This window comes from Agelaius phoeniceus, chromosome 13 (genome assembly GCF_051311805.1).
Source record: "Agelaius phoeniceus isolate bAgePho1 chromosome 13, bAgePho1.hap1, whole genome shotgun sequence".
NCBI classification, from domain to species: Eukaryota; Metazoa; Chordata; class Aves; order Passeriformes; family Icteridae; genus Agelaius; species Agelaius phoeniceus.
Genome location: NC_135277.1, coordinates 17,180,683 through 17,208,003, shown reverse-complemented (window position 1 = coordinate 17,208,003; position 27,321 = coordinate 17,180,683). Strand labels below are relative to the sequence as shown.

The 27,321-nt window shown below is 49.2% G+C and overlaps 1 protein-coding gene across 3 annotated transcripts; it reads right to left on the bottom strand.

The window, feature by feature from the left end:
- Positions 1 to 77: 77 nt before the first annotated feature.
- On the bottom strand, positions 78 to 27,290 carry EDC3 (enhancer of mRNA decapping 3). 3 transcript variants are annotated; one of them, XM_054641795.2, is made up of 7 exons: positions 27,211 to 27,290; positions 23,495 to 23,673; positions 20,225 to 20,538; positions 15,133 to 15,468; positions 6,351 to 6,504; positions 4,739 to 4,956; positions 78 to 3,210 (listed from the first exon to the last, which is right to left on the bottom strand). In XM_054641795.2, the coding sequence occupies exons 2-7, from the start codon at positions 23,656 to 23,658 to the stop codon at positions 2,876 to 2,878; spliced, it is 1,521 nt and encodes a 506-aa protein (XP_054497770.1). In that variant the 5' UTR covers positions 23,659 to 23,673; positions 27,211 to 27,290; the 3' UTR covers positions 78 to 2,875. The 3 variants fall into 3 exon arrangements, with proteins under 3 accessions (XP_054497770.1, XP_054497768.1, XP_077041883.1); XM_054641793.2 differs by having other exon boundaries at positions 23,495 to 23,676; positions 27,211 to 27,289; XM_077185768.1 differs by having other exon boundaries at positions 23,495 to 23,676; positions 27,235 to 27,259.
- Positions 27,291 to 27,321: the final 31 nt, after the last annotated feature.

Sequence of the window (27,321 nt, the reverse complement as noted above, 5' to 3'; positions counted from 1 at the left end):
GGAGTGGCCCAGTGTCTGCCGTGGCAGCAGAAGGTTCTAGAAGGAGAGCAGACAAATAAACATCTGCACACAATAGCACACATGAAGAGTTGCACTTTATTTCAGGGCATGGTCCCCCGCAGTGGCAGGAATTGGTCGTTACAAACATCAGGTCACAAATGGGGTCACCAAGCAGTGCCACGGCACAGTGATCGTCACCTGTCACCAGAGCGGGCCCAGAGCAGCACCAGGGTAGGAACTATCCCAAACACAGCTACAACACTGCTCCCTTCTTGGAATTACCTCTGGCACCGTGGGGGATGGTGATGAGGACACCCAGAGCCCCTGCTGAGTGTCCGAGTGCTCCAGAAGAGCTGGTACCTCACATTCCAGGTGTGTGAAGCCAACAAACAGCTGCAGTGGGGGGAAGTACAGCCAAATACCCAAATCTAGCAGGCAGTGAGCACAGCCCCACATTCCCTACACCAGGGGCTGAACCCTCCTGTTGTGCAACACTGTTCACTTTATTTTTATAGTTCAACGTGGGGAAGCATTTCAAGGCTGGTAAGAACCAGGGGCCTTGGTGCTTCCCAGAGCTCCATCCCTGCAAAACCACCATCACCTGCCCCAGTGCCTTCCAGGCAGGGCAGCTGCACCCTGCACTAGCCCTGCCCTGCTCCTGCTCCGTGTGTACAAGCTACAGTTCAACAGCCAAACCCAGAAAGGGCAGGAAAAACCTGCAGAAAGCAGAAATTGAAACAGCAAGTCTCCTACTGAGTGTCTTGAGCAAAGAGAGTGAAAGGAAGGGGACTAAAGCTAACACTGACTACAGCAACAACCTTTTTTTAACCTGCTGCTGCTCCTGGGTGAAGATCCAAGGAAACAGCCAAAAAACACCAAAAAAGACAGAGGGAAACCTTGTGTTTGTGTTGTGAGTACCCACCACATTGCTGTCCTGTCCCAGTCAGAAGCACAGCCTGGTCAGTGCCACCACAGCTGGGGCTGAAGCGTGGGGCACATGTGGCCCTGTGCCCAGGATGGAGGGCAGAGCCCCCCAGGCCAGCAGTGTCCCAGAGCAGCTGAGGGAAACCAGGGCTGCCCAGCCAGGGCACAGCCCCTGGTCCTGCTGAGGTAGATATGGCAACGTGCAGGGGCCAGACCTCGGGGTGAGCCCGGGGCTCAGGAGCCTCCTGGGCCCTCCACACTCCCAGGCCAGACCCAGTCATCGCTTCTTTCCAAGCAGGAAAAGCTCTTCCCTCCTCCTCTGGCAGCCCTGGCTTGGCTCTAACAGAGGCAAGGAAAGATGAGTGCCTGACTAAAGCCCCAGCTCGGGGCACAAGCAGGTCTGTGGGGCTGGTCAGTGGGACTGCACCCACACTGGCCTGGTCCCACTCTGGTCCCTGTGCTTCAGCCTCCCAAGGGATCTGGCTCCCCTGGACAGAGGCAGCACCCACAACTCTCCCTGGAGCCAGAGCAGGGCTGGGCGAGCTGGAGGGGCCTGGAGGAGCCCTGGGGATGGGTGAAGTGTGAGAGGAGCAGCAGAGCTCCCAGCACTGCCCACGTTCCCAGCTCCCTGGCTCAGCTCTGGGGGCACACAGAGCCAGCAGGGTGGGTGGGTGCCCAAGCTGATTGCCAAAGCCAGCGAGCTGGCGGCTCCTCAGCTCGTCCCTGCTCCAGGAACTGCACCCACGACAATAAAAGGAACACAGGACAGGATAACTCAATGTTTCTGGCCAGGCATGGGACAGCAGAGCAGATTTCTGATGGGAATCCTGCCCAGGAGCACAGCAGCTCCCAGCACACCCTCTCCTGCCAGCAGACAGGAGCCAAACCCCTCCTCAGGCCAAGCCCACCCCACACACAGGCTTTGATTCCAACGGGAATGAGCAGATCCATGAGCTACTTCCCAAACCATACCAAATGTAGCAGGGATGCTGGAAGGACAGGGGAGCTTACCCCGAACCTCACCTGCACCACACAGCACCCAACAACCCCAGAGCAACCCTGCCCTGCCCTGCTCCATTCCCCCAGCCATGGAACAGCCACTTGCTGGGCCAGCACAGAGAAAGAACCAAAGAAAACAACCCCAAACCCCACGAGGATGCTGGAAAAGTTCTTTTCCATCCAAGGCCTCCACCCCACGGAGCTGGGCTTCGGCCATGAAGCGAACAAAGAAAAGCCAACAGTACAGAAGCAGTAAGGCCTAGCTGAGGAAGGACATCAGTGCTCCCAGAGCATGTGGGAGCCTCTGGCTCCTGACACAAGCTCTCCAAACAGGGAAAAGCCCTCTCTGTGAGGGGCTGGACGGGCTGGGAAGGAGAGGGAGATACAACTGCCTTCCAGAACACAAAACAGTGATGGGGCAGTCAAAACCAACATGGGAACCAAACAAGATTTTCCCTCAACACAAGGGATTTCTACACAATCAAGGGGGGCTGTTCCCACCAGGATGTCCTTGCTGGGAATAGTCAACCAGAAGGACCCGAAACACATCTCAAAGCTCCAAACCAGCCTATTTGTACCATGTGCCAGCCAGGGCTGGGCAGCAGCAGGGGACAGACACCATGGTCCTGCACACTCCTTCATCCCACAGCAGGAAAGAATGAAAGAGCTTTGCAGGAACAATTCACTTCCTTCTCCTCCTCCTTTTTTTTTGTTTGTTGGGCTTTTTTTTTCATTTCATTTTACGATTATTCCATTTTTTTCTTTTTAAATACACAGCATTTCTTCCAGAAGGCAAACCCCTCCAGAACTTCACATCCTTTTTTTTTTTTGTTGTTTGTTTGTTTTCTTTAAGGCGTCACCAGAGTCGACCAGCCGGGATCCAGCTCAGCACAGCTTGGCTTTCACAGAGCTCCTCCTCTCTCCCTTCACAGCCAGGAGGGCTGCACGAGCTCTAAGTGGAGTGCAGGGGGATGACAAATTTGCAGCCAAAGGGGGAGTGGTAGTTGATGCCCACCTCCTGGAAGACCTTCTGGGGAATGCCAATGTCACAGAGGTAGACGCGGCCGGCGCGCTCGCCCAGCGGCAGCGGCAGCCCCAGCGCCAGCGACCACTTGGCATCGATGCCCAGCTCCATCTCGCTGATGGGGGGGTCTATGCTCAGCACGGGGGCACGGTTCTGGTTGGCCCAGTCCACCACTGCTTTGTACCAAGGCTGGTCTCTCAGAAAGGCATTCTCGTGACAATCCAGGCAGTTGATCACTAAGTCAACCGGGGTGTCTGGGAGGTCTGCAAGAAACACGGACACGGCTGAGAATCGGCGGCACCAGCTGCAGGGTTGGGGTTTGGCTTCCACTCTCACTGCACAGCCTGGCCTCACCTGCTGGTACTGCCACCCTTCCCTCACAGAGCCATGCTCAACAGCTCTGGGGACATCCCCAGCCTGGCAGGTACAAAACATCACCCAGTGACAGCTCGTGAGCAACCCCAGCACCACTGACTCACAGTGCAGGCAGCCCAGGAGAGCAGTGGGGCTCTCTGCCCATCAGGAAGGACCATTTCTATTCCACAAGGTGAAAATAAGGCTGGTTTTTGGAACACACCAGCTGTGCTGTGCTGCTGCCTGTCCCATTGAGCTCTGTCATTCTCACCTGCTGCATTCTCTCACCTGCTCTGCATCCCCCTCACCTGATGGAACACAAAGATCTTCATGCAAAACCATGGAATGGTTTGGTTTGGAAGGGACCTTAGAGTTCATCTCATCCCACCCCCTGTCATGGGCAAGGACCTTCCACCATTCCAGGGTGCTTCAAGCCCCATCCAGCCTGGCTTTGGACACTTCCAGGGATCCAGGGGCAGCCACAGCTGCTCTGAAAAATCTGTTCCAACCTTTTACAATATTTTCACATAGGCAAGTAGCTCTGTCAGCACAACACAGCCCTAACTCCCAGCTTTGTTTCTCCCCAGAAGTTCAAATGAAGCAGCTTGGAGAACGACTGGTGAAGTGCCAGGCAGCAGCCAGCAGTCTCCCAGGAGCTGTTTATTCTAGGGAATACCAAGATGGGAATCCTGACAGCTGCTGCAATCCTGCCAGCAGAGCTGGCTCCTGCTTTGCAGCAGCAGCTGGACACTCATTCCCTCCCAGCTCCAACATGCTGAACAAGGCAGCCCCTCATCCTACCAGCACAGCTCCATACAGCAGCTCTTCCTGATCTCTTCCCACCGGAAACATCTGTGGCAGCACAAGTGCTCCTCTGTCGAGGCTCTGAGTGCCTGCTGTCCCTGCAGCCTCTGGGCAGCCACCCAGGCGTGACAGTGCCACTAGATGGTGCCAGGGCAGCGGGCAGAAGCCAGATCTGCTCCTTGGAGGAGCCAGCCCTGCTCTCCCTGGAGGAGCCAGCCCTGCTCTTCCTGGAGGAAGCCTGGAGAAGCTAGCCCTGGAGAAGCCAGCCTTGCTCTCCCAGAAGAAGTCAGCTCTGCTCTTCCTGCAGAAGCCAGCCCTGCAGAAGCCAGCCCTGCTCCCCCAGGAGAATGCAGCCCTGCAGAAGCCAGCCTTGCTCTCCCTGCAGAAGCCAGCCCTGGGGATGCTCGCCCTGCTCCCCCACAAGAAGCCAGCCCTGGAGAAGCTGGCCCTGCTCTCCCTGGAGAAGCCAGCCCTGGAGAAGCCAGGTTTGCTCCCCCAGGAGAAGCCAGCCCTGCTCCCCCTGCAGAAGCAAGACCAGGAGAAGCCAACCCTGCTCCCCCCCTGCAGAAGCCATCCCTGCTCCCCCCCTGGGGAAGCCAGCCCTAGAGAAGCCAGCCCTGCTTGGCCACTGACCTTTGACACTGGACACCTGCTGTCCCTGTGTCTTGCTGAAGAGGTTGAGCTCGTTGGTGATGGACTCCAGCATCTTGACGAAGTTGGGGAGGAAGAGGATGACGTGGACGTCGTGGTTGGAGAGGTGCCGCCCGCAGCTGATGCCCTGTGCCCCCTTCACGTGGGGGCCGCAGAGCAGCGCCACCGTGGGCCGCTGGTGCACGTTCTTGGGGTTCAGTCTGAAACACAGGCAAAAAAAAGGGACTGTCAGCAAACCCCAGAGTCTCTTACCTTCTTCCTGCACGAGAAAAAAAAAAATTAAAAAAAAAAACCACCCAGTAAGATGCAAATTGCCAGGTGTTCTGCAAATCTGCCACCGCTCTCCAGAGCAGCCCACATCCTTTTGTGGTGCTGACGCTGCTCTGCCTGCACGTTCAGAGAAGCTCAGACTTGGTTGGGTGCAAAGAACCCTAAAGGTCATCCCTGTGGGCAGGGACACCTTCCACTAGCCCAGGCTGCTCCAAGTTCTGTCCAACCTGGACTCGGACACTCTCAGGGATGGGGCAGCCACAGCTGTGCTGGGGCTCAGCATCCTCACAGGGAAGAATTTCTTCCACATATTTCACCTAAATTTCCCCTCTTTAAGTTCCTGATAAAGAGGCCCTCTCTGGCTTCCTTACAGGCCCCTTCAGATACCTGAAGGTTGTTCCAGCCTTCTTTTCCCCCTCCCTTCAGGAATTCCTGCACCCACAGCTGAGAGCATAAGGTTCCAACAACTGTAGAAATTAAGGTCCCAACAATCTCTACTCCCTAAGCTTCATTAATTACACAATAAAGTTAATTTGGCCAGGAAGGCATCAGGGCTTGCAGCAGGAATTTCAGCTGCCTGTGTGCACTCAGTGCTCTCCATCAAGTGATCAGATGCTGGTAAAGAGCTCCTGAGTAAGTGATCAGGTGCTAATAAAGAGTTCCTGAATAAGTGAGGAGGTCCTGTTAAAGCACTCCTAAATAAGTGAGCAGGTCCTGCTAAAGCACTCCTAAATAAGTGAGCAGGTCCTGGTAAAGAGCTCCTAAATAAGTGATCAGGTGCTGGTAAAGCACTCCTGAATAAGCAGATGGAGACTGAAGGGTTACTTTTCTTTTTGAGAGCAAATAATCTGGAGCAGCTATCAACAGCACAAAAACACAGGTGCAGTTCCTGCCCACAGCAACAGCCACAGAAGCAGAGGCAGGGAGCAGAGCTCTTCAGGAGTCAGCAAAAGGCACTGAGTGCACTCCAAAGCTGCTGCAAAGAGCAGGATGTGCTCAGGTGAGCTGCAGATGCTTGAAAAGCTGAGTTAGCCTCACAAAAATCCACACAGCGCTGTTTTCATGGGCTGCCTTCTGCTTTTATTGACACTGTGAAATTGTAATGTGCCAAATCAGCAAAGGGAAGGTTCCTTTCTGTGCAGAAAGGAGCTCATCACACATTCTGCATGGCTCCATCCACCTCAGGCAGCACCTGTGCAAAGCTCAGCTCCCCCAACAACTCCCAGTGAGGGGGAAGGAAAACCTCAGCTGTGCTTTGTCTGTGAGTCAAGAGCTCAGAGGGCCCTGTCAGCCCCTTCCCTCCCCCCAGAGGCCCCAGCTGTACCTGTTGGGCCCCCCCAGGAGGCTCAGGGCCATCTGGCTGGCACACACCCCTGTCATCTCCAGCCTCCTCTCCAGGGTCAGCCCGTGCTTCTCGGCCACCGCCAGCAGCTTCTTGTGCAGCTCATAGGACACGCTGGGGACCACCAGCCCCGAGTCTGGGGGGCAGAAACAGGGGAAGGAGGCACAGATGGGGACAGTCAGACACCTCAAAACAGTGAAAAGGTTCATCCTTCACTGTTAACTGTTCACCCACGTTCCTTCCCAAGCCACCAAATTAATGCAAATTATTCTCAGCGAAGCAGAAATAGCTAAACACAAGTGTCGGCTTAAAATGACACTTCCACAAAAGTTCTGTGGGAAATTTTAGTAACATGAGGTCTGAGAAGGCCTCTGGGACTTAAACCTTAATATTCCATCTCTTTCTTCATGGTCTCCAGGCCAACAGAGCTTTAACCCACCATAAAGTGCTCCTGAGCACTGTGAAAGTCAGAAGAGCAGCTGTGAAGTACCAAAAAAAGCCTGGATGTTTTATGCTTCCTGACACTGGTCCCCAAAATCCCAAGATCCCAGCAAAACAAGCCATCCCACATTTGCTGGTAGGTATTCCCATGCCAGAAGGGCTGCTCCAGACCCAACAGCTGCATCACAGCACACAGAGGCAGCAGGGAAATGCTCAAAGGATAAACTGCAGAAAAACACCTCCCAGGTGATCTGGAGAGCCTGGGCTAGCAAGCTGGGAAATGCTCCAGCATTTGGATCAAGAGAAAAGAAACAAGAGAGGTTTTGTGAAGTGTTGAAAACTGTCCAGCCTGGCCTTGGAGACTTCCAGGGGCTGTCACAGCTTCTGTGGACAACCTGTGCCATCTCCTTATGGGATGTCCACAGAGCAGCTCTCAGCTCCTTCTCTTCCCAGGAATGCCAGCTGAGTGCAGCAGCCAGCTCCCACTCTGAGACAGGCACAGGAGGTGCACCATGGAGCAGAAAGGCTGAGGATTGAATCAATGCCTGCTAGAGGAAAGAGCAGGTCAAAAAGTGTGAGCTCAGTCCCTCCATCAGCATCTCTCCTCTCAGCTTGCCCAGTGCTCAGCAGCCCTGGCTCCCCCTGATGCTCCCCCTGGCCTCTCTGCTCTGGGGGTGACAGTGGCCCCCTGGGTGCTCCTGGTAGCCCAGCAGGGCTGGGGCTGCCTGTGCTGCTGGGGAAGAGCTGTGGGAATGTGACAGGGCTGCTGGAAACACTCTGAGGGGCACAGGCAGCCCTCCTGCATCCACCCCAGGAGCAAATCCAGCCATTCCTCATGGGCTGGGCTCCTCTGCACACAGCAAACACAACCAGAGCCAGCTCTCACAGCCAAGGGCCAAATGAGCAATGTGGATTTGAGCTGGGAGGAATTATTAGTGCTGCTGTATTCCCCCAGGGTGCCCCAGCGTCGTGGGCTGTGAGATGTGGCTGGGGTGTGAATTCTATCACCATCTGTTAGAGGTGGGGCAGTTATCCTCTGTTCATTGGGCAGTTTCCTTTAGCTCTTCCACAACCAACCCTCCCTCCAGGAGATCTCTTCTGGTCATGGGCCATTAATTATTAATTATCTCCTGTTCATGGGCCAGTGCCATCATCCCATGGGGAGATGCTCTGCCCAGGGGAGGAGCCAAGCATTCCTACCTGGATCCAATCTGAGGTTTGGGACACCCCAGCAGCCTTTGCCCACTGCATTCCCAGAGGAGCAGCTTCTGCTGCCCTGCATTGCCAGAGGGAGCCCAGGCCCATCTGCAGCAGCCCTGGAGCTGCAGAGGAAAACTCCCCCCTTGTGCAGGATCCCTGCTCCAGCAGAGCCACAGCTGGCACTGCAGGAGGGCTGAGCCCCCATGGGATGGGGCTGTGCCACCCCCTGACACACAGGGGGACAGGGCCTGCTCTGACTCTGGCAGGGTTGGTTTGTATCACTGCATTTTTATTTTATTTTATTTTTTTCCCTAACAAAGAACTGTTAGTCCTATTCCCATATCTTTGCCTGAAAGCCCCTTAATTCCAAAATTATAATAATTTGGAGGGAGGGGGATAACATTCTCTATTTCAAGGGAGGCTGCTGTCTTCCTCAACAGCAGACACCTCTCTTTTCAAACCAGGACACCCAGTCAGCAACCACCCAGGCAAGCTGCAGCAGAAATGGGAGGTTTTGCACATCCTGGGGTGTTGGAACCCTGCATGCTGAAAATTTTAGATTTTCTGTATTGAAAGACACAGATACTCAAGAGAACACTACATTTGACCTGAAGCTATAGAAAAAGCTTCCAAAATTAATTGGTAACACTAAGATTATAAGAGTGTAGTTTAAATAGAAGTGTGTAATACCACATAGTAAAAAACATTAAGAGTTTAAACTTTTAAGATATATTACTATATTACTTTTACTATATAGTAATACATTTTAAAATATATTAATATAAAGCTAAGATAGAAGTTTTAAGGCAATGATTAGTCCTTCTTCATGAGTAGTACTGGATAATTGAAAAGTCCACATTACAAGACACAAATAATTAGTTATTAAGTTAAAAGTAAGAATAATTTAGGTGTCATTTCTTAATTAGATAGTTTTTCCCTAAAACACCTTGTAGAGACAGATTCTGAGCCATTTTCTGACTTGTTAATGAAATGCTGCAGAACTCACAGCTTGTAAGACTGTATTATGGATAAAAATTAATAAACATCTGAGTCCAAACACAACAAAATACCATCTCCACACATTTAATCCCAACCTAACCAAAACAAAACAAAAAAAACCAAAAAACCCCCAAAAACCAACCAAAAACCCCCAAACAAACAAAAAAAATCAAAACACCAAAGACCCCTAAAAATCCCCCAAAAACCCCACCCAAAAATACCTAAAAGCCCCCCCAAAAAAGCCCACCACAAACAGAAAAACCATGAAAAACATCCGAAAAAAACCCCAAAAAACCCCCAAGAAACAAAAAAAAAAACCCCAAAACCAACAACAACAACAAAAAAAAAACAACAGAAAACCCCCCAGAAACAAACCCACCAAAAACCAACCAAAATCCCCCCCCCAAAAAACCAAAAAAAAAAATCCCCAAAAATTAAAATAAACAAAAAACCTTCAATAAACAAATAAAACAATAAAAACCCAACCCCCCCCCCCCCGCAAAAAAAAAAAAAAAAAAAACAACAGAAAAAAACCCCACAAAACAAAAAATAGTCAACCCTGGGGTTTTCTCCAGAAGTGAACCCAGAGGTGTCCCTGCAGGGGGACAGCAATGCAGCAGAGAGGACCCTGCTGAGCCCTCCTGGAGTTCACCCCTGGCCTCAGCAGCCAGGCCTTGCACACACAGAGGACTCCATGTGTGCCACTGTTGCCCCAGAGGTGTCACCTGGCTGCCAGGAGGCCAGGCCAGCAGGCTGTTATCAGCCATGCCTGAGTGCTGATAAGAGCCTGAGCCCTGCAGGAATAGCCCCGGGTCTGTGCCAGCAGCCATGGCCTGCCCTGTGCCTGTAGTGGTCACAGTCACCCACCTGCCCCATGCCCACAGTGGTCACCATCTGGGTCACTCACCTGCCACATGGGTCACCCACCTACCCCATGCCACATCCTGCCTCAAGCCCACAGTGGTCACCACCTGTCCCAGGGGTCACCACCTGTCCTGTGGGTCACTCACCTGCCCCATGCCCACGGCAGTCACCTACTTGCCCTATGCCATGCCCTGCCCTGTGGTCACAGTGGTCACCATCTGCCCTCTGGGTCACCCAGCTGCCCCATGGGCCACCCACCTGCCCTGTGCCATGTCCTGCCCCATGCCCACAGTGGTCATGGTCACCCACCTGCCCCGTGCCCACAGCAGTCACCACCTGTCCCATGGGTCACCATCTGCCCCGTGGGTCACCCACCTACCCCGTGCCACATCCTGCCCCATGCCCACAGCAGTCATGGTACCCACCTGCCCAGTGCCTGCAGCAATCACCACCTGCCCCATGGCTCACCCACCTGCCCTGTGCCATGCCCTGCCCTGTGCCCACAGTGGTCACCACCTGTCCCATGGGTCACCCACTTGCCCTGTGCCAACAGAGGTCACCCACCTGCCCCATGCCAACAGCAGTCACCACCTTCCCCATGGGTCACCATCTGCCCTATGGGTCACCCACCTACGCCGTGCCACATCCTGCCCCATGCCCACAGCAGTGATGGTCACCCACCTGCCCTGTGCCATGCCCTGCCCCGTGCCCACAGCAGTCACCACCTGCCCCATGGCTCACCCACCTGCCCTGTGCCCACAGTTGTCACCACCTGCACTGTGGGTCACCCACCTGCCCCATGCCACACAAGCCCTGCTCTGCCCCTGCTGCTGCTTTTCAAGCTCCAGGGATGATTTGCAATGAGTGACCCGAGGTTGGGGTCTCTCCTAGCATCACTGCTGACCCCAAAAAAGGGAGATCCCAAACTCTATTTTGAAGCACCTACGAATCCCCTGCTTAAATGCTGTACCAAGCCCCTGAAGCAGAAGGACAAACCAGACAATGTCCACTCTGTATGCACCCAACTCAGCACAGATCTTGTGTCCCCTCCACATCCTTCCCTCAGCCAGCAGCTTCAGGAAACTGCCTTTACCACGGGCTGGCTGCCAGCAGTGGGTTAATGGGAGGCACTGGTGGAGTGGCATTTAGCACGCCAGCCTGTCCTAATTGCTCCCTCTCAGGAGCAGCTGAAATGCCAGGAGAACTTCCCTTCTGTGCCCTCACGCAAGGTCCAACCAGTCAGACTGGCTCATCAAAAGCAGGCCCAGGGAGTTAAATAAACTCTGGCAGAGTAAACCCACTAACAATAACACCACTGCCACAAAACTGAAGCTCTGCCAACTTTAATTATGTTTGGGTTGGACAGGGCATCTTTATTGTTTGCTAATGAAGGCAATAAAATAAATTAGCCCAGGCCTTTTAATATTAAATAAATGTATTTTACAGCTGCCTGGAAAAAAAAAAAGAAAAAAAAAAGAAACAAAATAACCCACAAGGCAGATATAGACTGGACGGTTTTGGGACATGCAGAGTGACACTGGGAGGATAAAAACATCCCAAGCCAGCAGAAGAGGGAGTTAACCTTCCAGAAGTTAAAGAATAAGGAGTTTTTCCCCAAACAAGCCCTGTAATGCTGCTGGGATGCCCAAATGCTTCCCAAGCTTGCAGTGGCAGGGAAAAAGGAGAGGGTTGGATCCCATCTTTTCCCTTGGCCATTTCAGCGGCTCTCTAGTTCCAGTTCTCTGCTAAAATAACTCCAGGCACTGGCTCAGGCAGAACTGGACTCAGCACCTCCTGCAAGCTGCCCTGACATCATCAGCTCTTCCCTTTGGAATGAATAATCCCAGTTCCAGGTCCAGAGCCTCACAGTGTGACAGTCTGGAGCTCTTGTCCACACCAGGCACATGAGACATCCCTTACTGCTTTCTGCTGGTGGTAAAGCTGGAAGCACCTGCCTGCAGTCTCAGCCAAACACATTTACTGCCCCTCAAAGAACACAACCTTAAGGGCTGCTTTTGTTAATCATCATTGTTTTTAATTACAGCAAATCCCACCAGAGTTCTGGCTGACCTTCCAGTGAGATCCTCTCCCAGCATCAGTGCACAATTCCCTCCAGCTAAGCAAAAAAAAAAATTGCCAGAGGGACAAAGGGACTCTGCCCCAGGCCCACTGTTTGCTCCTGAAGCAAAACTGAGGAGACTGAAAATTTTCCCTCTCCTCAAAGCAGCCCAGAACACTTCACACATTCAATATTCACATCCAGCTTTGGAGGAGCTAAAAGAGGAGAAAAGTCAGTCAAGGACAGGGAAAGGAAAAGCCTTTCCAAAGGAAAGGCCACACTGTGGGCATCACCCTCAGGGCACACCCAGCCTCTGACCCTGGCACAAAGCTCTGCCTGCTCCTGCACCTCCTCACTGTGAAGGAAAGGCTTGTTTGAAGAACAGACCCTCCTGCAAACTCCTCTGAGCTCCCACACTCCTGCACAATGTTGGCTCTGCAGAAGGACCTGCTCCCAAAACACAGAGATGTTCAAACACAGGAGTTTTGGTGCCAACAGCAGAAACAGAGACAGGCCTGAGCCAACCCACATTTAAATTCTCTGGAAGCAGAAAAAGGCATCTCACACCTTATGCAAGGATCAGCCTTTCCAGGGAGGCAGTTTTTGCTAAACAGTTGCATTTCCCAGTAAATAAAGAGACAGATTTACAGCAGCCAGCCCAAACCAATGAAGATGAATGATGTGTTTAGGAGTGTGGAGTTCCAGGGATGGATTCAGCTCAGCCACAATCACCTGCTAAGTTCTATTAGCTCCAAGTTTTCACTTTTGCTTGGAACAGATTCCCACCTTCTTCCTTCCTTGCTCACTTCTAAAACCCAGGGTTGTTTTAGAAGTGTTTTACTTGACAGCCTAGCTCCACAAAACCAGCTCTCAGCAAAGCCTCCCAGTGGACTGAAGTGTTTATCCTACACACACCAAGTTCTTCCAGTCAGCAATAAAACCCCAGGCTGGATGTCCTGCAGGTGAATCTTTTGGGGAACTCAAAAGACTGACTCCACACTGACATCAGCAGTTTGGTTTTACCTCTGTACCATCCTCCATGGCATCAAAAAGCAGGCAGGGATCCACAGACAGGGATCCCACAGTGCCAAGAGCTGGATATGAACTCCCTGCCAATCTCCAGCATCAGTTTTTGTGCTGTTGCAGCAGACAGAGAATCACTGTCTCAGTCAGAATCACTGTCTCACTGTCTCTATTAACACAATCATCTCTCAGACTGGCTCAGGGTGAAAAAAAAAACAAGAGAAAGAAGTGCTTTGTCATAACTAGGAAGTGCTTTTTGCAAGGAGAGCTTCCCTTAGGAAACCAGAAAAAACTCTGCAGGGAGAATCCTGCCACAGACACATCCAAAACCAAAAAGGCTTTTGGAGCTCTTGGCACTCATTTAATCCTACCAGCTGCTCTTTGAGGCACTGAGAGGCAGGCTGCCTACAGCTCAGCATCCTCCTTCCAGCTGCTAAACAAAGGGATTTGGAGTGCAGCAAACAGGATTGGGTTTCCATCCCTGAATTTACTCACTGCTGCTCAGTGCATGCTGGTTTTCCTCCCAGGAATTCTGCTGCTAGAATCCCCTGTCAGCCATCCTGCTCAGATTGGCTGCCAACAGTGGCTTAGCTTTTGTTTCAGACTAGACATCCACAGAGGCCCTGTCTCCTCTCAAACAAGCCAGCTGGAAGATGGATTGACAAGTATGAAATTTGAAAAAACCCACAAGACAGACAGGAAATCACACAGAAAATGAAGAGGTGCTTGTTCACACAGCACAGTGTGGCTACTTCCACAGAGAGATGCTGAAAGCTTAGGGAGATGTAAAAAAGCAAGAGGTTAAATTAAGCAGGGAAAAAAAAGCCATTAATCCTGAACTCTCACTGCTGCCTCAGGAAGTCTTAAAATCATGAAAAATCAAAGACAAAGCAGTGGGGGAAAGTCTCACTGCATGTTTGTTTCACTTTTCCTGGAGGATCCTTGCAAACACAACACTGAGCTGCTACAACCCACTGTGTTTTCCTCTCACCCCAGAGCAGAATGGGACACTAGGAAGAGGAATGACAGAAATGGAAAACTAGGACATTGTTATACACCAGAACCATCAAAAAAAGAGCCTTTTCAAAACTGAAAAGCAGCAAATCATTACAAATCCACCAGCTTCCTCCCCTGAAGCATTTCACACCCCAGATGGAATTTCCAGGCAGAGGAAGAATGACAGCCCAAGGAGCTGCTCACACTTCTGCTCAGGCTACCAGAATATCAGTTGGTTTGAGTTCCTGCAAAAAGAGCTGACATCTGATTTCATTCTGATGTGGAAAAGAAACACTCCTGGAACGCCAAATTTCCTTCACTCCCACATTTTACTTAAAATCAAAGGCAAGATACCCCAAGGAGACTAAAGTTACCTGAAATTTGGACTAAATGTCCCATAAATCCTTTTTACATGAACTATATTTAAACCCACAGAGAAATGGAGAACTACAACCCAAAGAGTGCCAGAAGCACAGGAAATCTCCTGAAACCATGAAAGCACAAATCCTGAGCCCATCCCTCTGTCCCTCTCAGAGTCCACATGGGTTCCCCAGGCTACTGAAATCAAAGCAAGGATTCAAACACCTCTTCTTCAATTCCCAACCACCAGCTTTGCTCCCTGTTTGAGTAACACTTACTTTGCTGCCTGTCACAGACATCTTTTATGAAAAATCCTTTCCTTAGGATTTTTCCTCTTGAGAAGCTGAGAAGCTTCAAGAACAAAATGTAAACAATGATTATTTGCTGCTGTGGAATGCAACAAGTGCATCTGTGATTGGTCTCATGTGCTTGTTTCTAATTAATGGCCAATCACAGTCAGCTGGCTCGGACAGAGAGTCTGAGACAGAGCCTTTGTTATCATTCTTTCTTTTTCTATTCTTAGCTAACCTTCTGATGAAATCCTTTCTCCTAGTCTTTTAGTATAGTTTTAATATAATATATATCATAAAATAATAAATCAAGCCTTCTGAAACATAGAGTCAGATCCTTGTCTCTTCCCTCATCCCAAGACCCCTGTGAACACGGTCACAGCTGCCCTCTCTGAGCATTTCTCTCAGAACCACTGCAGAGAAAGGCTGCGTGTGTGAACACACAAATCCAACTTTGCTCGGACCCCTCGCAGCAAAAATCCACCACGTGTGGCCCCAAAAGCAGCACTTTGGCTCCTTATCAGGAACATACCCGTGCAGAACTCTTTGTGGGGGTTCTGGGGTACCACAATCCTCCTGTAGACGATGGGCTCTGACTCCAGGATGTTCTCGTCGTGCCGGTAGCGGGCGGGTTTCTCGTTGGGGGTCCCTCGGGAGCGGGTGCCGCTCCTCCTCTCGTAAGTCTCGATCTCTTCAAACACAGCTGCCTTGTCAAAAAGGGCCAGGTTGCCCTCAAAATCGAAATCAGTGTCTGGGATTTCATCAATGTCATCCCCAAAGCATTCGTCATCCTTGCTCTTCATCTGCCCGTTCTTCAGGCCGCTCTTCTTTGGGGTCACCTGGTTGGGGTGGCGGCTGCTGGATGACCCTAAGCCAAAAGAAAAGCAAGGTGGGAGTGGGTCCTGAAAGGGAAAAAGGCATTTTGGGGCAGAGGGGAGCTCCTGCTTTTAGTCCCCTCACTCAAGGGATGCTCACCATGGAGCTGGCATTACCCAGGCTCAGCTAAGCCAGCAGGAAATAGAACATCAAATAACAAACAGAACACCGATAGAAAATAGAGCAGCAGCAAAGAGACTTTCAGGGACTTCCCTCCAGCAGCCAGGTTAGAAAAACAGGCTTGCCCACAGTAGCAAAAGAGGTGTTTCTCCAGGTTTTATTTAATCCCATGCCACATCAGTGGGAAGGTAATCAGCTGTGACCTAGGAGTTTTCCCATGTTCAGACAAGTGTGTGACCCAAGCCCTTCTCTGGAACTCCCCTAAATTTCAGAAACTACTGTAGGTGTTTCCATCCCTATTAGTGATCTTTAAGGGAGAACATCAAACCCTGAATAGAAAGGATCTCTTTTTGCTCAACCTTGATATAATTTCTGTGGAATGAAACACAGTCCATTGCCTTATTCCTGTTTCACTCTCCTCCTTACCTTGTGTTTTGGAATACACTTCTTTCCAACCACAAGTCATTGGGAAAGCCCAAATTCTCTGGAGTGAGACTGATGAAAGTCTCCTCCTAAGGGCTGGAGATGAAGAACTGATGTAAATATACAATGATGAGCTCAACATATCCTTTACTTGCTCATTTCTTCCTTTGTCCTCCAGGTCCAGACAATATTATTTTGTTTGTCCTTGCCAGTGTCACATTTGCAATTACTAGAAAATATTTCAGGCCAATTCCTGCAGTTCCAGGAATCACCTACAGTGTCCAACAGATGGAGTAAGTCATCAAGCCAGAGCTCTTGCTCTACTAAACCATTTCTTGTTGCTCAAGATAATCCCATTTGTGAGGGATTTATACAAATGACTTGGAGAGAATCAATTTGATACCACAGAAACAAAGAATTTTGAGCCATCCAAGGAGATTTCCAAACATCCCAAAAGATTTGCAGCAGGCACAAACTCCACCAGCACCCTTCCCATCCCCTTCAAGTCCAGTTTCAGCATGTCTAACTCCAGTCATGCTGAAATGTGATTAGCTGAGGATGTGTACCTGGTTTATTTCCAGTCAGAGAGGCATTGCCTCAGCAAGGATTTATTTCAGATAGTGTGGGGCTTGGTTTTTCTCAAGAACTGGTTAATAACTAACCTGAAAGCTTTCCCAGTCACCACAGCAAGATCCTATATCTGCCAGGCCTTGCAGAATAACCATTCCCCATTAAGGAAAAAAACTCAAACAACCTTCTCAGATAATGCACCTTTTGTCTTGGAAGGACAGACAGCAGAATTCCAGCACTGTGGTGACAAAACAGGATTTAGGGGAGAGGAAAGGCTTGCCAGGAAGGAGAATTTCAGAAGGCACACTGCAACCACTCATTTATGTGCAGGTTGCACATTTGGTTTTGAAAGTTTTTGGTACCAATTTCCACTCTGTGCCAGATAAAGATCTCCCAAACCAAAGGTGACACAAAGCTGGACAGGATTTGGTTTGGAACTGAACTGCCACAGCTGCTGCTCTGAAGGAGGAAGATGAGGAATGCAAACACAACAGGCCCAAGCTCTCCCAACACTCAGGAACTGCAGCTCAAGCAGAAGCCAAGGGACTCTCAGGTGGACAAGCTGGAGCCTGCACTGCCACAAAGGCAAAGCCAGCCTGCTCCTTGTGTCAGTGGCAAGAGTTTGGGCAGCTCAGGCTGCTCCTGTCACACTCCCCTGCAGCAAACAGCTCCACACTCCCCTCAGCTGCCCCAAAACTCAGAGTGGCTGTCCAGTGGGACAGGAGCAGCTGATGTGAGCATGGAATGCTGATGGAATAAAGCTGGAGAACAATGGCTGCAAAGCTCCCTGCAGCCACAAAGAACGGGAACCAGGAGCCCACCTCATCAAAACGTGGTGGGCAGCTCCCTGAGCCATCCTGAGCTCTGCAATGCTGCTGACCCACCCAGCTCTGCCCTGGCTGCCCCACAGCCCCCTAACAAGGCACACAGAACGTGGCACAGGCCTGCAAGGAGCTGGGAGCAAAGTTAGGAGCTGTTCCTCTTCAAGCATCGCCTTCTAGGCAGGAAAAAATGACAGCTGGTTCTGCTCAGGGAAAAGAAAAGAGGCAGAAAAAGGGCAAGGGGGGAAAGCAACATCAGGCTGAAGCAAGGTAGGTCTCCTATTCCAGCTGCTTCTGGATCACAGCTTCCAGTGCTCTGCCCTGCATGAGGAGAGCTCCATCCACTCCAAGCTGGCACACACAAAAGCACCTCCCTCACAAGATAAACAATCCTTCCCGGGCTTTTTTTGTTTCTGAGGAATAACAAGCCTTTCATGTACAGCACACAAGCAAACAAAGTTTCCAGCAAGCTGGCTGCCTTCCTGAGAGATCCCTGTGGGAGGCTTTGCTGCCAGCCCTGGCACCACGAGCCCAGTGCCAGCACGGCAGCAGAGCCATTGTTGGGAAACCTGAGCTGGTGTTTGGTGTTTATTGATTCCTGTCACACCAGGGCTCCAAAGGGCAATTGTGGCCCTCACTTGGCACGCTAGAGGCCAACAAGAGGTCAACTTTCAGCTGTAGGACACAAGCTCTGGATGACATCTCAGCCCAGTCTTCCCTACAAAGTCAGGCCCAATTCCATTCCCCTCTCCAAACTTCACTCACCCTACTCTCCAAATGCACATTTTACAGGGTAAGACATCCCTTCTGGACCTCCTATATTCCAAAATGAACCCAAGCCAACACCTAGGACCTCACTCAACCTGCCTCAAAGTCTGATGTGCTCATGTAAACCCAACATGAGTTATTTGTGGGGTGAAGCTCTGCTCTCCCCAAATCTACCAGACATCCTGGAAGGGGTAAAAAATATCCCAGTTGGTGGTGGGGGAGAAAAACTTCCAGAGCTCTAGGAATTTCTCCCTAAAACCACAGCCTTACACCTGTTTCACTGGCCTGGCCCATCTTGGTTTGTTTATTTTGCAAGAAAATGAAGTAATGGAATTACTCTGGATGCATACCAAGGCTTCAACAATTAAGTCATGGAAATATGCTGGATGTACACTGAAATTACAGGAACTGGATTATGAGGATCTGGAAAGGAAAACAGCTCAGGAGGCTTTGAGGAAAAAAGTGAACAAAGCCAGTTTCGGCCCAGTTTTGAAGATTTTATCAAGAGAAATAAAAATAAGGGATGTGTGACTTTGGGATGCTCTGATTTTACATCACCCTCATTAATTTATATTTTTAACAACACAGCCAAAACCCATTTGTAATTATGCATGGGGTGATGTTGTAAAAGGTTATGGGTATAAAAGCCTTAAATAGAAAAGCCTGGGGAGATTTAAAAAGCAAGAGGTTAAATTAAGCAGGAAAAAAAAAAAAAGCCATTAATCCTGAACTCTCACTGCTGCCTCAGGAAGTCTTAAAATCATAAAAGACAAAACAGTGGGGGAAAGTCTCACTGCATGTGTCTTTCACTTCTCCTGGAGGATCCCTGCAAACACAACACTGAGCTGCTACAACCCACTGTGTTTTCCTCCCACTCGAGGATCACATTGCAGTTTGCAGCAGCTCCTTTTAGAGGAAAGACTGGAAGCTGGGAATCTTCTAACAGAAAAGATAGCAAAATGAGGAAATCCTTGGAACTGGCATTAGGCATTTTCTACATAAACAGAATCACTAAGATAGAAGATCACTGAGTCCAAGCCATGCCCTAACACCACCTCAACTAGATCACAGCACTCAATGCCACATCCAGTCTTGTTTTAAACACATCCAGGAGAGTGACTCCACCACCTCCCCAGGCAGAGAAATCCAGTACTTTATCCCTCTTTCAGTAAAAAACCTTTTCTTAACATCCAACCTAAATTTAAGACTGCGTCCTCTCATTCTGTAAGGAGCAAGAGACCAACCCTGTCCTGGACTGCCAAACAAATTGTATCCTATTTGTCATCTGTATGGCAGCTCTCTTCTGTTCAGTGGGCAGTTTTCCTTATCTCTTCCACAACCACTCCTCCCTCCAGGCAGACACCTGCTGATAAGGGGCTATTCAATGTCACTGCATGGCTGATAAGAACTACAGCATCCCATTGGGAGATGTTAGCCCAGAGGGAGGAGCCAAGCATTCCTACCTGGATATAATCCTGAGATTCTGGAACACCAGCACAGCTTCTCCATGGATTCCTCTGGATTGCCCAGAGGAACAGCAGCTGCCTCTTCTTCCACTGGATCTTCAGAGGAAGAGACTGCACCTTTCTACAGGATCCCTGCTCCAGCAGAGCCACCCCTGACACTGCAGGAGGGCTGCAGCCACAATTCCAATGGGACTGCTACCAACACCCTGACCCACAGGATGTCAGGCTGTGTTCTGACTCTGGCAGTGTTATTTTAGTGTACTGCATTGTTCATTTTATCTTTTTTTTTCTTCCCTAGTAAAGAACTGTTATTGCTGCTCCCATATTTTTTGCCTGAGAGACCCTTAATTTAAAATGTATAACAATTCAGAGAGGGGGGAGGGTTTACATTCTCCATTTCAGGGGAGGCTCCTGCCTTCCTTAGCAGACATCTGGCTTTCCAAACCAAGAAAACCCTCACCTGACTACAGCCACCTTTTAGGTGGGGTCAGAAATAGACTGTATTTCAAAATAACCCACAGGTGGGCCAGGACAATTCCCAGCAAAGGGAAGATGCTGGACAGGAGAGCCCCACACTCACAGGAGTTGTGTCTCCTCCTGAAGCCTTTGGACTGGCTCAGCGTTTCCATGTGCCGATCCATGTAGCTCTTGGAGCACTGCTGCTGTGGGGAGATGACAATGTCCTGGCTCTTCATGTCTGTCCTCCTGGGGATGTTCTGTGGGGCACTGCTGGACATGGGCTTCTTCAGCACCTTGCCAGTGCCATTCTGGCTGGGCCCCACCTGGCAGCCCACCCCTGGCATGGCCACGTCCATGTGTTGTGAGTCCCCGCATTGCCTGCTGTCCCCTGGTCCTGGGATCTCCAGGATCTTCAGCTCAGTGATGTCACCTGCCCTAAAAACAGCACCAGAAAAGCAGGAATTTAGCAAACAGCCTGGCAGGGAAAAACCTCCTGAGGAAAAACATCCTTGTCCAATGGGATTGTTCTGATGGCATCATCAATAAGAACAAGGGAATAAAAGGATTTTAATGCTCAAACATACACAGACATCAAAATGTTCAACTGAAATGGCAAATCTTCAAAATAACCACTTCAGTATGCCTGCACTGCACCTGGATTTTGTTTGAAAGGCTCTGCAGTTGAAACAGGAATCAGTCAAGCAAAAAATGGAAGCAACTGGCCCAGAGCTTAGCAGAAATCTGCATTAATTTAACAGTTCCCAGCTAATTAATTGCTCTCAGCCTTGAGGCTACTATTACTTTTAATCCATTTCTGCAGAAAGCTACCCTCAGATCAGAGGAGTTCATGCTCAGACAAGGAGGATACTTCCCATTTCCAAAGAAAAAAAAAGCTAAAGAAAACTAATCTAGCACTGGTCAGAAGCCAAATTAAAACAAAGGAGTGATTATAAAGCCCTCCATTTGCATTGACTGCAAGAAATAAGTCAGGAATGAGGCTCTTCCAGCTTTAACTCAGCATTTGTCCAAGTGGGATGTGAAAGCAGAGAGACTTCCACACATGCCCTGCCTTACCCCAGTGCCTCTCTTCAAAATCCAAGGGGAAAAAAAAATTCAAAGTATTGACTTTGAGGAGTCAGTGTTATTGAAAAAGGAGTGACTCAGAGCCTTAAGTACAGCATTGCAGGGAACAGGAAAATGGGCACTGAGCAGGGACTCCTGGGTATATTTTTAAGCACAGTGTTAGCAGGAACTGTGGGAAAGAACTGCTGAGGGCAAAGCTTTGAAAAAGCACCTCAGCCCCCTCTGCTACAACAGAATAGAATATAAATAAAAAATAAAAATATAAATATATAAAATATATATTAATAAAAATTATATATATTTATTAAATAAATATATGTTATAGATTTATCTATTATATATACTGATAATTTTAAATTATATTATACATAATATAGAAAAATATAGATAAAAATCAAACCATTTTTATATAGAATATATATTTATATATATTATAGATTGATATCATATATATAAATTATTTTTCAATTACATTATATATAATATATAAATGAAAATTACAAACAAAAATATATTAAAATAAACTTATTATTTAATTTTTATAAATAATAGAAATAAAATTCTTTTTAATAAAACATAATAAATATTAAGAAATAAAATAGAAATATATAAGTATATACTTAGAAATGTGTTAGAGGTGGGGCAGTTCTCTTCAGTTCATTGGGCAGTTTCCTTTATCTCTTCCACAACCAACCCTCCCTCCAGGAGATCTCTTCTGTTCATGGGCCATTAATTATTAATTATCTTCTGTTCATGGCCAGTGAGTGTCCCTGCATGGCTGATAAAATTCCATCATCCCATGGGGAGATGCTCCGCCCAGGGGAGGAGCCAAGCATTCCTACCTGGATCCAATCTGAGCTTTGGGACACCCCAGCAGCCTTTGCCCAGTGCATTCCCAGAGGAGCAGCTTCTGCTGCCCTGCATTGCCAGAGGAGCAGTGGGAAATGTGCACCTCAGGGACCCTCTTAGGGCCAAACGGGCACCCAGCTCCTGTCACCATGCCTTAGGCTGGAAATGGGGCTGTGCACTCCATTTCCATCTGTTACAGCTGGGGCACTTATCCTCTGTTCATTGGGCAGTTTCCTTTATCTCCTCCACAACCAACCCTCCCTCCAGGAGATCTCTTCTGTTCATGGGCCATTAATTATTAATTATCTCCTGTTCATGGCCAGTGCCATCATCCCATGGGGAGATGCTCCACCCAGGGGAGGAGCCAAGCATTCCTACCTGGATCCAATCTGAGCTTTGGGACACCCCAGCAGCCTTTGCCCAGTGCATTCCCAGAGGAGCAGCTTCTGCTGCCCTGCATTCCCAGAGGGAGCCCAGGCCCATCTCCAGCAGCCCTGGAGCTGCAGAGGAAAACTCCCCCCTTGTGCAGGATCCCTGCTCCAGCAGAGCCACAGCTGGCACTGCAGGAGGCTGAGCCCCCATGGGATGGGGCTGTGCCACCCCCCTGACACACAGGGGGACAGGGCCTGCTCTCACTCTGGCAGTTTGTGTCAGAACCCAGGACATCCCTCTGGCTGCCCTGTAGGACTCAAGACCCTGGCAGGGGGCTCAGAGACCTTGGCACAGAGTCAAAACCACCTGTGCCTTCAATTTTAGCCCATGGAAACAATTCCCAACTTTGTGTGAGATTTACAAGCCACAAGAGTTTGAGTAGAATGATAGTGAATTTATCACTGGGTGAAAAAGTAGAATTTTGGGGGTTTTAGAATGGGGGTTCAAGAGACAATATGGAGGAATCTGGGCGTGCCCTGTTCTTCTTCTTCTTGGCCACCATCGTCTGCTGTCATGGTGGCACTTTTGGATTGGTTTAGAGTAGAGACAAACTGTGTAACATAGGTGAAAGGTATTGGAAAAATATTGTAAATAAAGTACAGGTAGTTTTTAGTATAAAAAGATAACACCAGTGTGCCACAACCCAACCTGCTGGACAGATCTCAGGTCAGACAGACAATGTATTGGATAAGAGCAAATAAACAACCTTGAGAAGGAGAGCCAAGGAATCCTGTCTTCTTCTTCGGTCACAGGGCTGGGAAAAAGAGACTTTCTAACACCTCAGGGTCATCTCGACACCAGAGACTTTGTCAGGTTTGTATTACTGCATTTTTATTTTTTTTTCTTCCCTAATAAAGAACTGCCATTCCTACACCCATATCTTTGCCTGAGAGCCCCTTAATTTCAAAATGATAACAATTCAGAGGGAGAGGCTTTACATTTTCCATTCCAGGGGAGGTTCCTGCTGCCTTCCTTAGCACACTTTGCACACCAAGACCCAGGCACTGGGGGCAAGGCAGGCACTCACCTGAAGGTGACCTCTGGCACGAGGCATTTGACGCCGTTGTGGAAGGGCCGTGTGAGGGAGATGGTCTGGCTGATCTGATCCACAGCAGACACCCTGCCCTGGTACACTCCCAGGCTCTCCCCACAGTTAATGGACACGATGCTGCCCAGCCAGTCCGTGGCCATGGCTGTGGCACAGAGCTGCTGCAAAGAGATGCACAAAGCCACAGCTTGAATCAGCATCCACAGCCCTAGAGCCCTCCCCAGCTCTGCTGGTTCCTCTCTCCTTGGTGGGGAGGAAGTGACAGCCCAACCATTCCAAGCAGAGTCTAAATCCCTGGATGATAAAAAATAATTTACAATAAAATAGAAACAGATATTTTTGCCTTCCCCATGGTATGACAGATCTTTGTTTGACCACCTCAATGCAAAATCCAAAATAAATATTCGGTGTTTTGTCCTGCCCGTGGATATTCTCCTGCTGCCTCTTCCCCAAGCTGGAAATGAAACTCCAGATAATTTTAGTAAGCAGGTGATATAAGAAATATGTTCACAGAAGTCCTTGAAGGCCTTCAAATAAAGATCTGCAGATCTTTGTTCGACTGAGTGAATTTAAAATCCAAAAGAAATATTCAGAGTTTCATCCTGTCTGTGGATATATTCCTGTTGCCTTTTCCCCAAGCTGGAAATGAAACTCCAGATAATTTTAGTAAGCAGATGATATAAGGTGTTCACAAAAGTCCCTGAAGGCTTTCAAATAAAGATCTGCAGATCTTTGTCTGACCAGTTGAATTCAAGGCTGATGCTTCCAAAAGAAATATTCAGTGTTTTGTCCTGCCTGTGGATATTCTCTTGTTGTCTCTTCCCCAGCCTGGAAATGAAACTCAAGATAATTTTAGTAATATAAATTTAGTGATACAAGATGTTCATGAAAGTCCCTGAAGGCCTTCAAATAAGGATCTGCAGATCTTTGTTTGACCAGATGGATTCAAAATGCAAAAGAAATATTCAGTGTTTCATCCTGCCTGTGGATATTCTCCTGTTGCCTTTCCCCAAGCTGGAAATGAAACTCCAGATAATTTTAGTAAGGAGGTGATATAAAAAAGATGTTCACAAAAGCCCCTGAAGGCCTACAAATAAAGATCTGCTCTTATATCACCTCCTAACTAAAATTATCTCAAGTTTCATTTCCAGGCTGGGAAAAAGGCAACACTCCCTGTGATTTCAAACTGGCAATTTATCTTTACTTCCCTCACTGAAGTTCTGGCAGATGGACATTGGCCAGAACAGCTCCTGTGAATATTCAGGACTGATCTCTGCATGTGCAAATGAAAAGCAAAATCTTTCAGGGAACAGAAATACAGGGCAGGAGGGGAACCCCAACTAACAGAGAAACACAAAAGGGGGGAAAAATCCCCAAAAGGTGAAATGCAGGACAAAAGCAGCAAAGGCAGCCTCACATCACTGCCATAATTAGATAAATGAATTAAAAAATGGTTGCTCTCCTTGCCAGCACTCGAGTTCTGTCAGAAGCAGGGAGGAAAAACTCCAATTTGTTTAGACAGATGTTTCCAACACTGCTGGAAGCAGCTAAAAAGCTCCTTTGATCCCAGATTTCCCAGTGACAGGCTCACAAGCATCATGGAGAACAAGAGACATGACAAGCTCCTAAATGTATAGATTTGCCTTTCATGCTGTAATCAAAGAGGGAGAATGTTTGATATTTACTGTGAGCAGCACAAAGAAACACGGGAGACAGCCCAGGGAGATCAATTTCCATGTAAAAATCACATTGCTGGAAGAGGCAGCTGGGTTCTCTGCACAGAAAAAGATGCAAGGAAATAAAAAAAAACTGGATGAGGGGGAAAAAAATCAAAATCTCACTTCCCCAAGTTTCACAGGCTGAAAACAGGGGATGCTTCAAAGGGAAGAAAACATTAAATTTAGTCACAAAGGCATAAATTCCTCAGGAGCAGGCTCCTCTCCTTCCTGTGGCTGTGTGTTGATATTAAGCCATGATGAGAATGCCTGCATTCCAAGGAGATGGCTGATAAAAAGCACTCTCAAAACACAGATAGCACATCCCTGGGTATCCACAGGAAAGCTAAAGCTTCATTCCTTTTCCTGTTTTCTTTTTAATCTCCCTTAGGAAATATGGGAAGGAGCTCAGCACACATCATCACCTTACAGGGATCCTTTGGAAAAACAAGAGCCTCCTTTTAGCAAAAAAAACACCCAACAATAAATCTATGTTTGAGTGCAAATATAAATTAAACTATTCTGGGATTGGATTGGGAGGGGTGGCTGTGTCCCTGTAGGAATATAGAGGGGATCCCATAGGAAAACACAGGGATCCCAAATATTGCAAATATTGCAAACAAGTGGACCAACCACATGTAAATTCAACCAGACCCATAGGTAAATATAGGGGGCCCCCAAGGTAAAAAGGGGAACCCCCAAGGTGAAAAGGGGGATTCCCCCATGGATAAACACAGTGAACACCCCATGGATAAACACAGGGAACCTCCAAAATTAACACAGGGATATCCCAGGGACAAACACAGGGAACCCCAAGAATAAACACACGGATACCCCGAGGATAAACACCCAGTAATCCCCAAAAATAAACACAGATTCCTCCCATGGATAAACACAGGGACCCTCATGGATAAACAGGGAACCCCCCATGGATAAACACAGGGAACCTCCAAAAATAAATACAGGGAATCCCTCATGGATAAACACAGGGAACCCCTCATGGATGAAGACAGGGGAGCCCCCAAAGATAAATACAGGGAACCCCCAAAATTAACACAGGGATACCCCAGGGATAAACATCAGGAATCCACAAAAATAAACACAAGGATATCCCAGGGATAAACACAAGGAACCCCCAAAAATAAACACAAGGATACCCCAGGGATAAACATAGGGAACCCTCAAAAATAAATACAGGGAATCCCTCACGGATAAACACAGACCCCTCCCATGGATAAACACAGGGACCTTCATGGATAAACAGGGAACCCCCCATGAATAAACATAGGGAACCCTCAAAAATAAATACAGGGAATCCCTCATGGATAAACACAGACCCCTCCCATGGATAGACACGAGGAACTCCCCAATGGATAAACAGGGAACCCCCCATGGATAAACATAGGGAACCCTCAAAAATAAATACAGGGACACCCCATGGATAAACACAGGGAGCCCCCCAAGGATAAACACAGGGAGCCTCCACAAATAAACACAGGAAACCCCATGGATAAACACAGACCCCTCCCATGGATAAACACAGCGAACCCCCCCCAAAAAGTAAACCCAGGGCCCCCTAAACCACAAGACCCTTCCCCATAAGCAAACACAGCCCCCCACACAGATAAACACAGGGCCCCCCATAGGTAAACACAGGGAGCCTCATATACAAACATGGTCCCCCCTTGGGTAAACACGCCCCCCCCCCATAAGCAAACACAGCAGCCCCCAGGCAAGCACGGGACTCAAACACAGTTTAACCCCTTGTTAACCACAGCCGCCCCACAGGCCTCCCGCCCCGTGCCTGCCCCGGCACCACCTCCCCACCACGGCCCACTCAGGCCGGGCAGGGCCTGGCGCCGCCACCGCGCCTCACGGCAGTCGCGCAGAGCCCCAGCCCGCCGGGAAGGCACCACGGCAGCCCAGCCCGCTCCCTCCGAATGGCCGGGCCATGCCCGCCGTGCCCCCGGTGCCCCTCACCCGCCGCCGCTGCTCCCGCCTCACCGCGGCCCCTCCGCTTCACAGACGCTCGGCGTGACGCAACTTCCGGTCACGCCCCCCGCGCGGCGCTCTGGCCGCCGGCGGGGCCAT

Excerpts from the sequence above, each read along its gene's own strand:
- EDC3 (XM_054641795.2), bottom strand. The coding sequence starts at position 23,658 with ATGGCCACGGACTGGCTGGGCAGCATCGTGTCCATTAACTGTGGGGAG. Across the intron at positions 20,539-23,494 it reads GTGCCAGAGGTCACCTTCAG|GGCAGGTGACATCACTGAGC; the intron begins GTGAGTGCCTGC and ends TGCTGTTTTTAG. Across the intron at positions 15,469-20,224 it reads CAGGAGGAGACACAACTCCT|GGTCATCCAGCAGCCGCCAC; the intron begins GTGAGTGTGGGG and ends CTTTTGGCTTAG.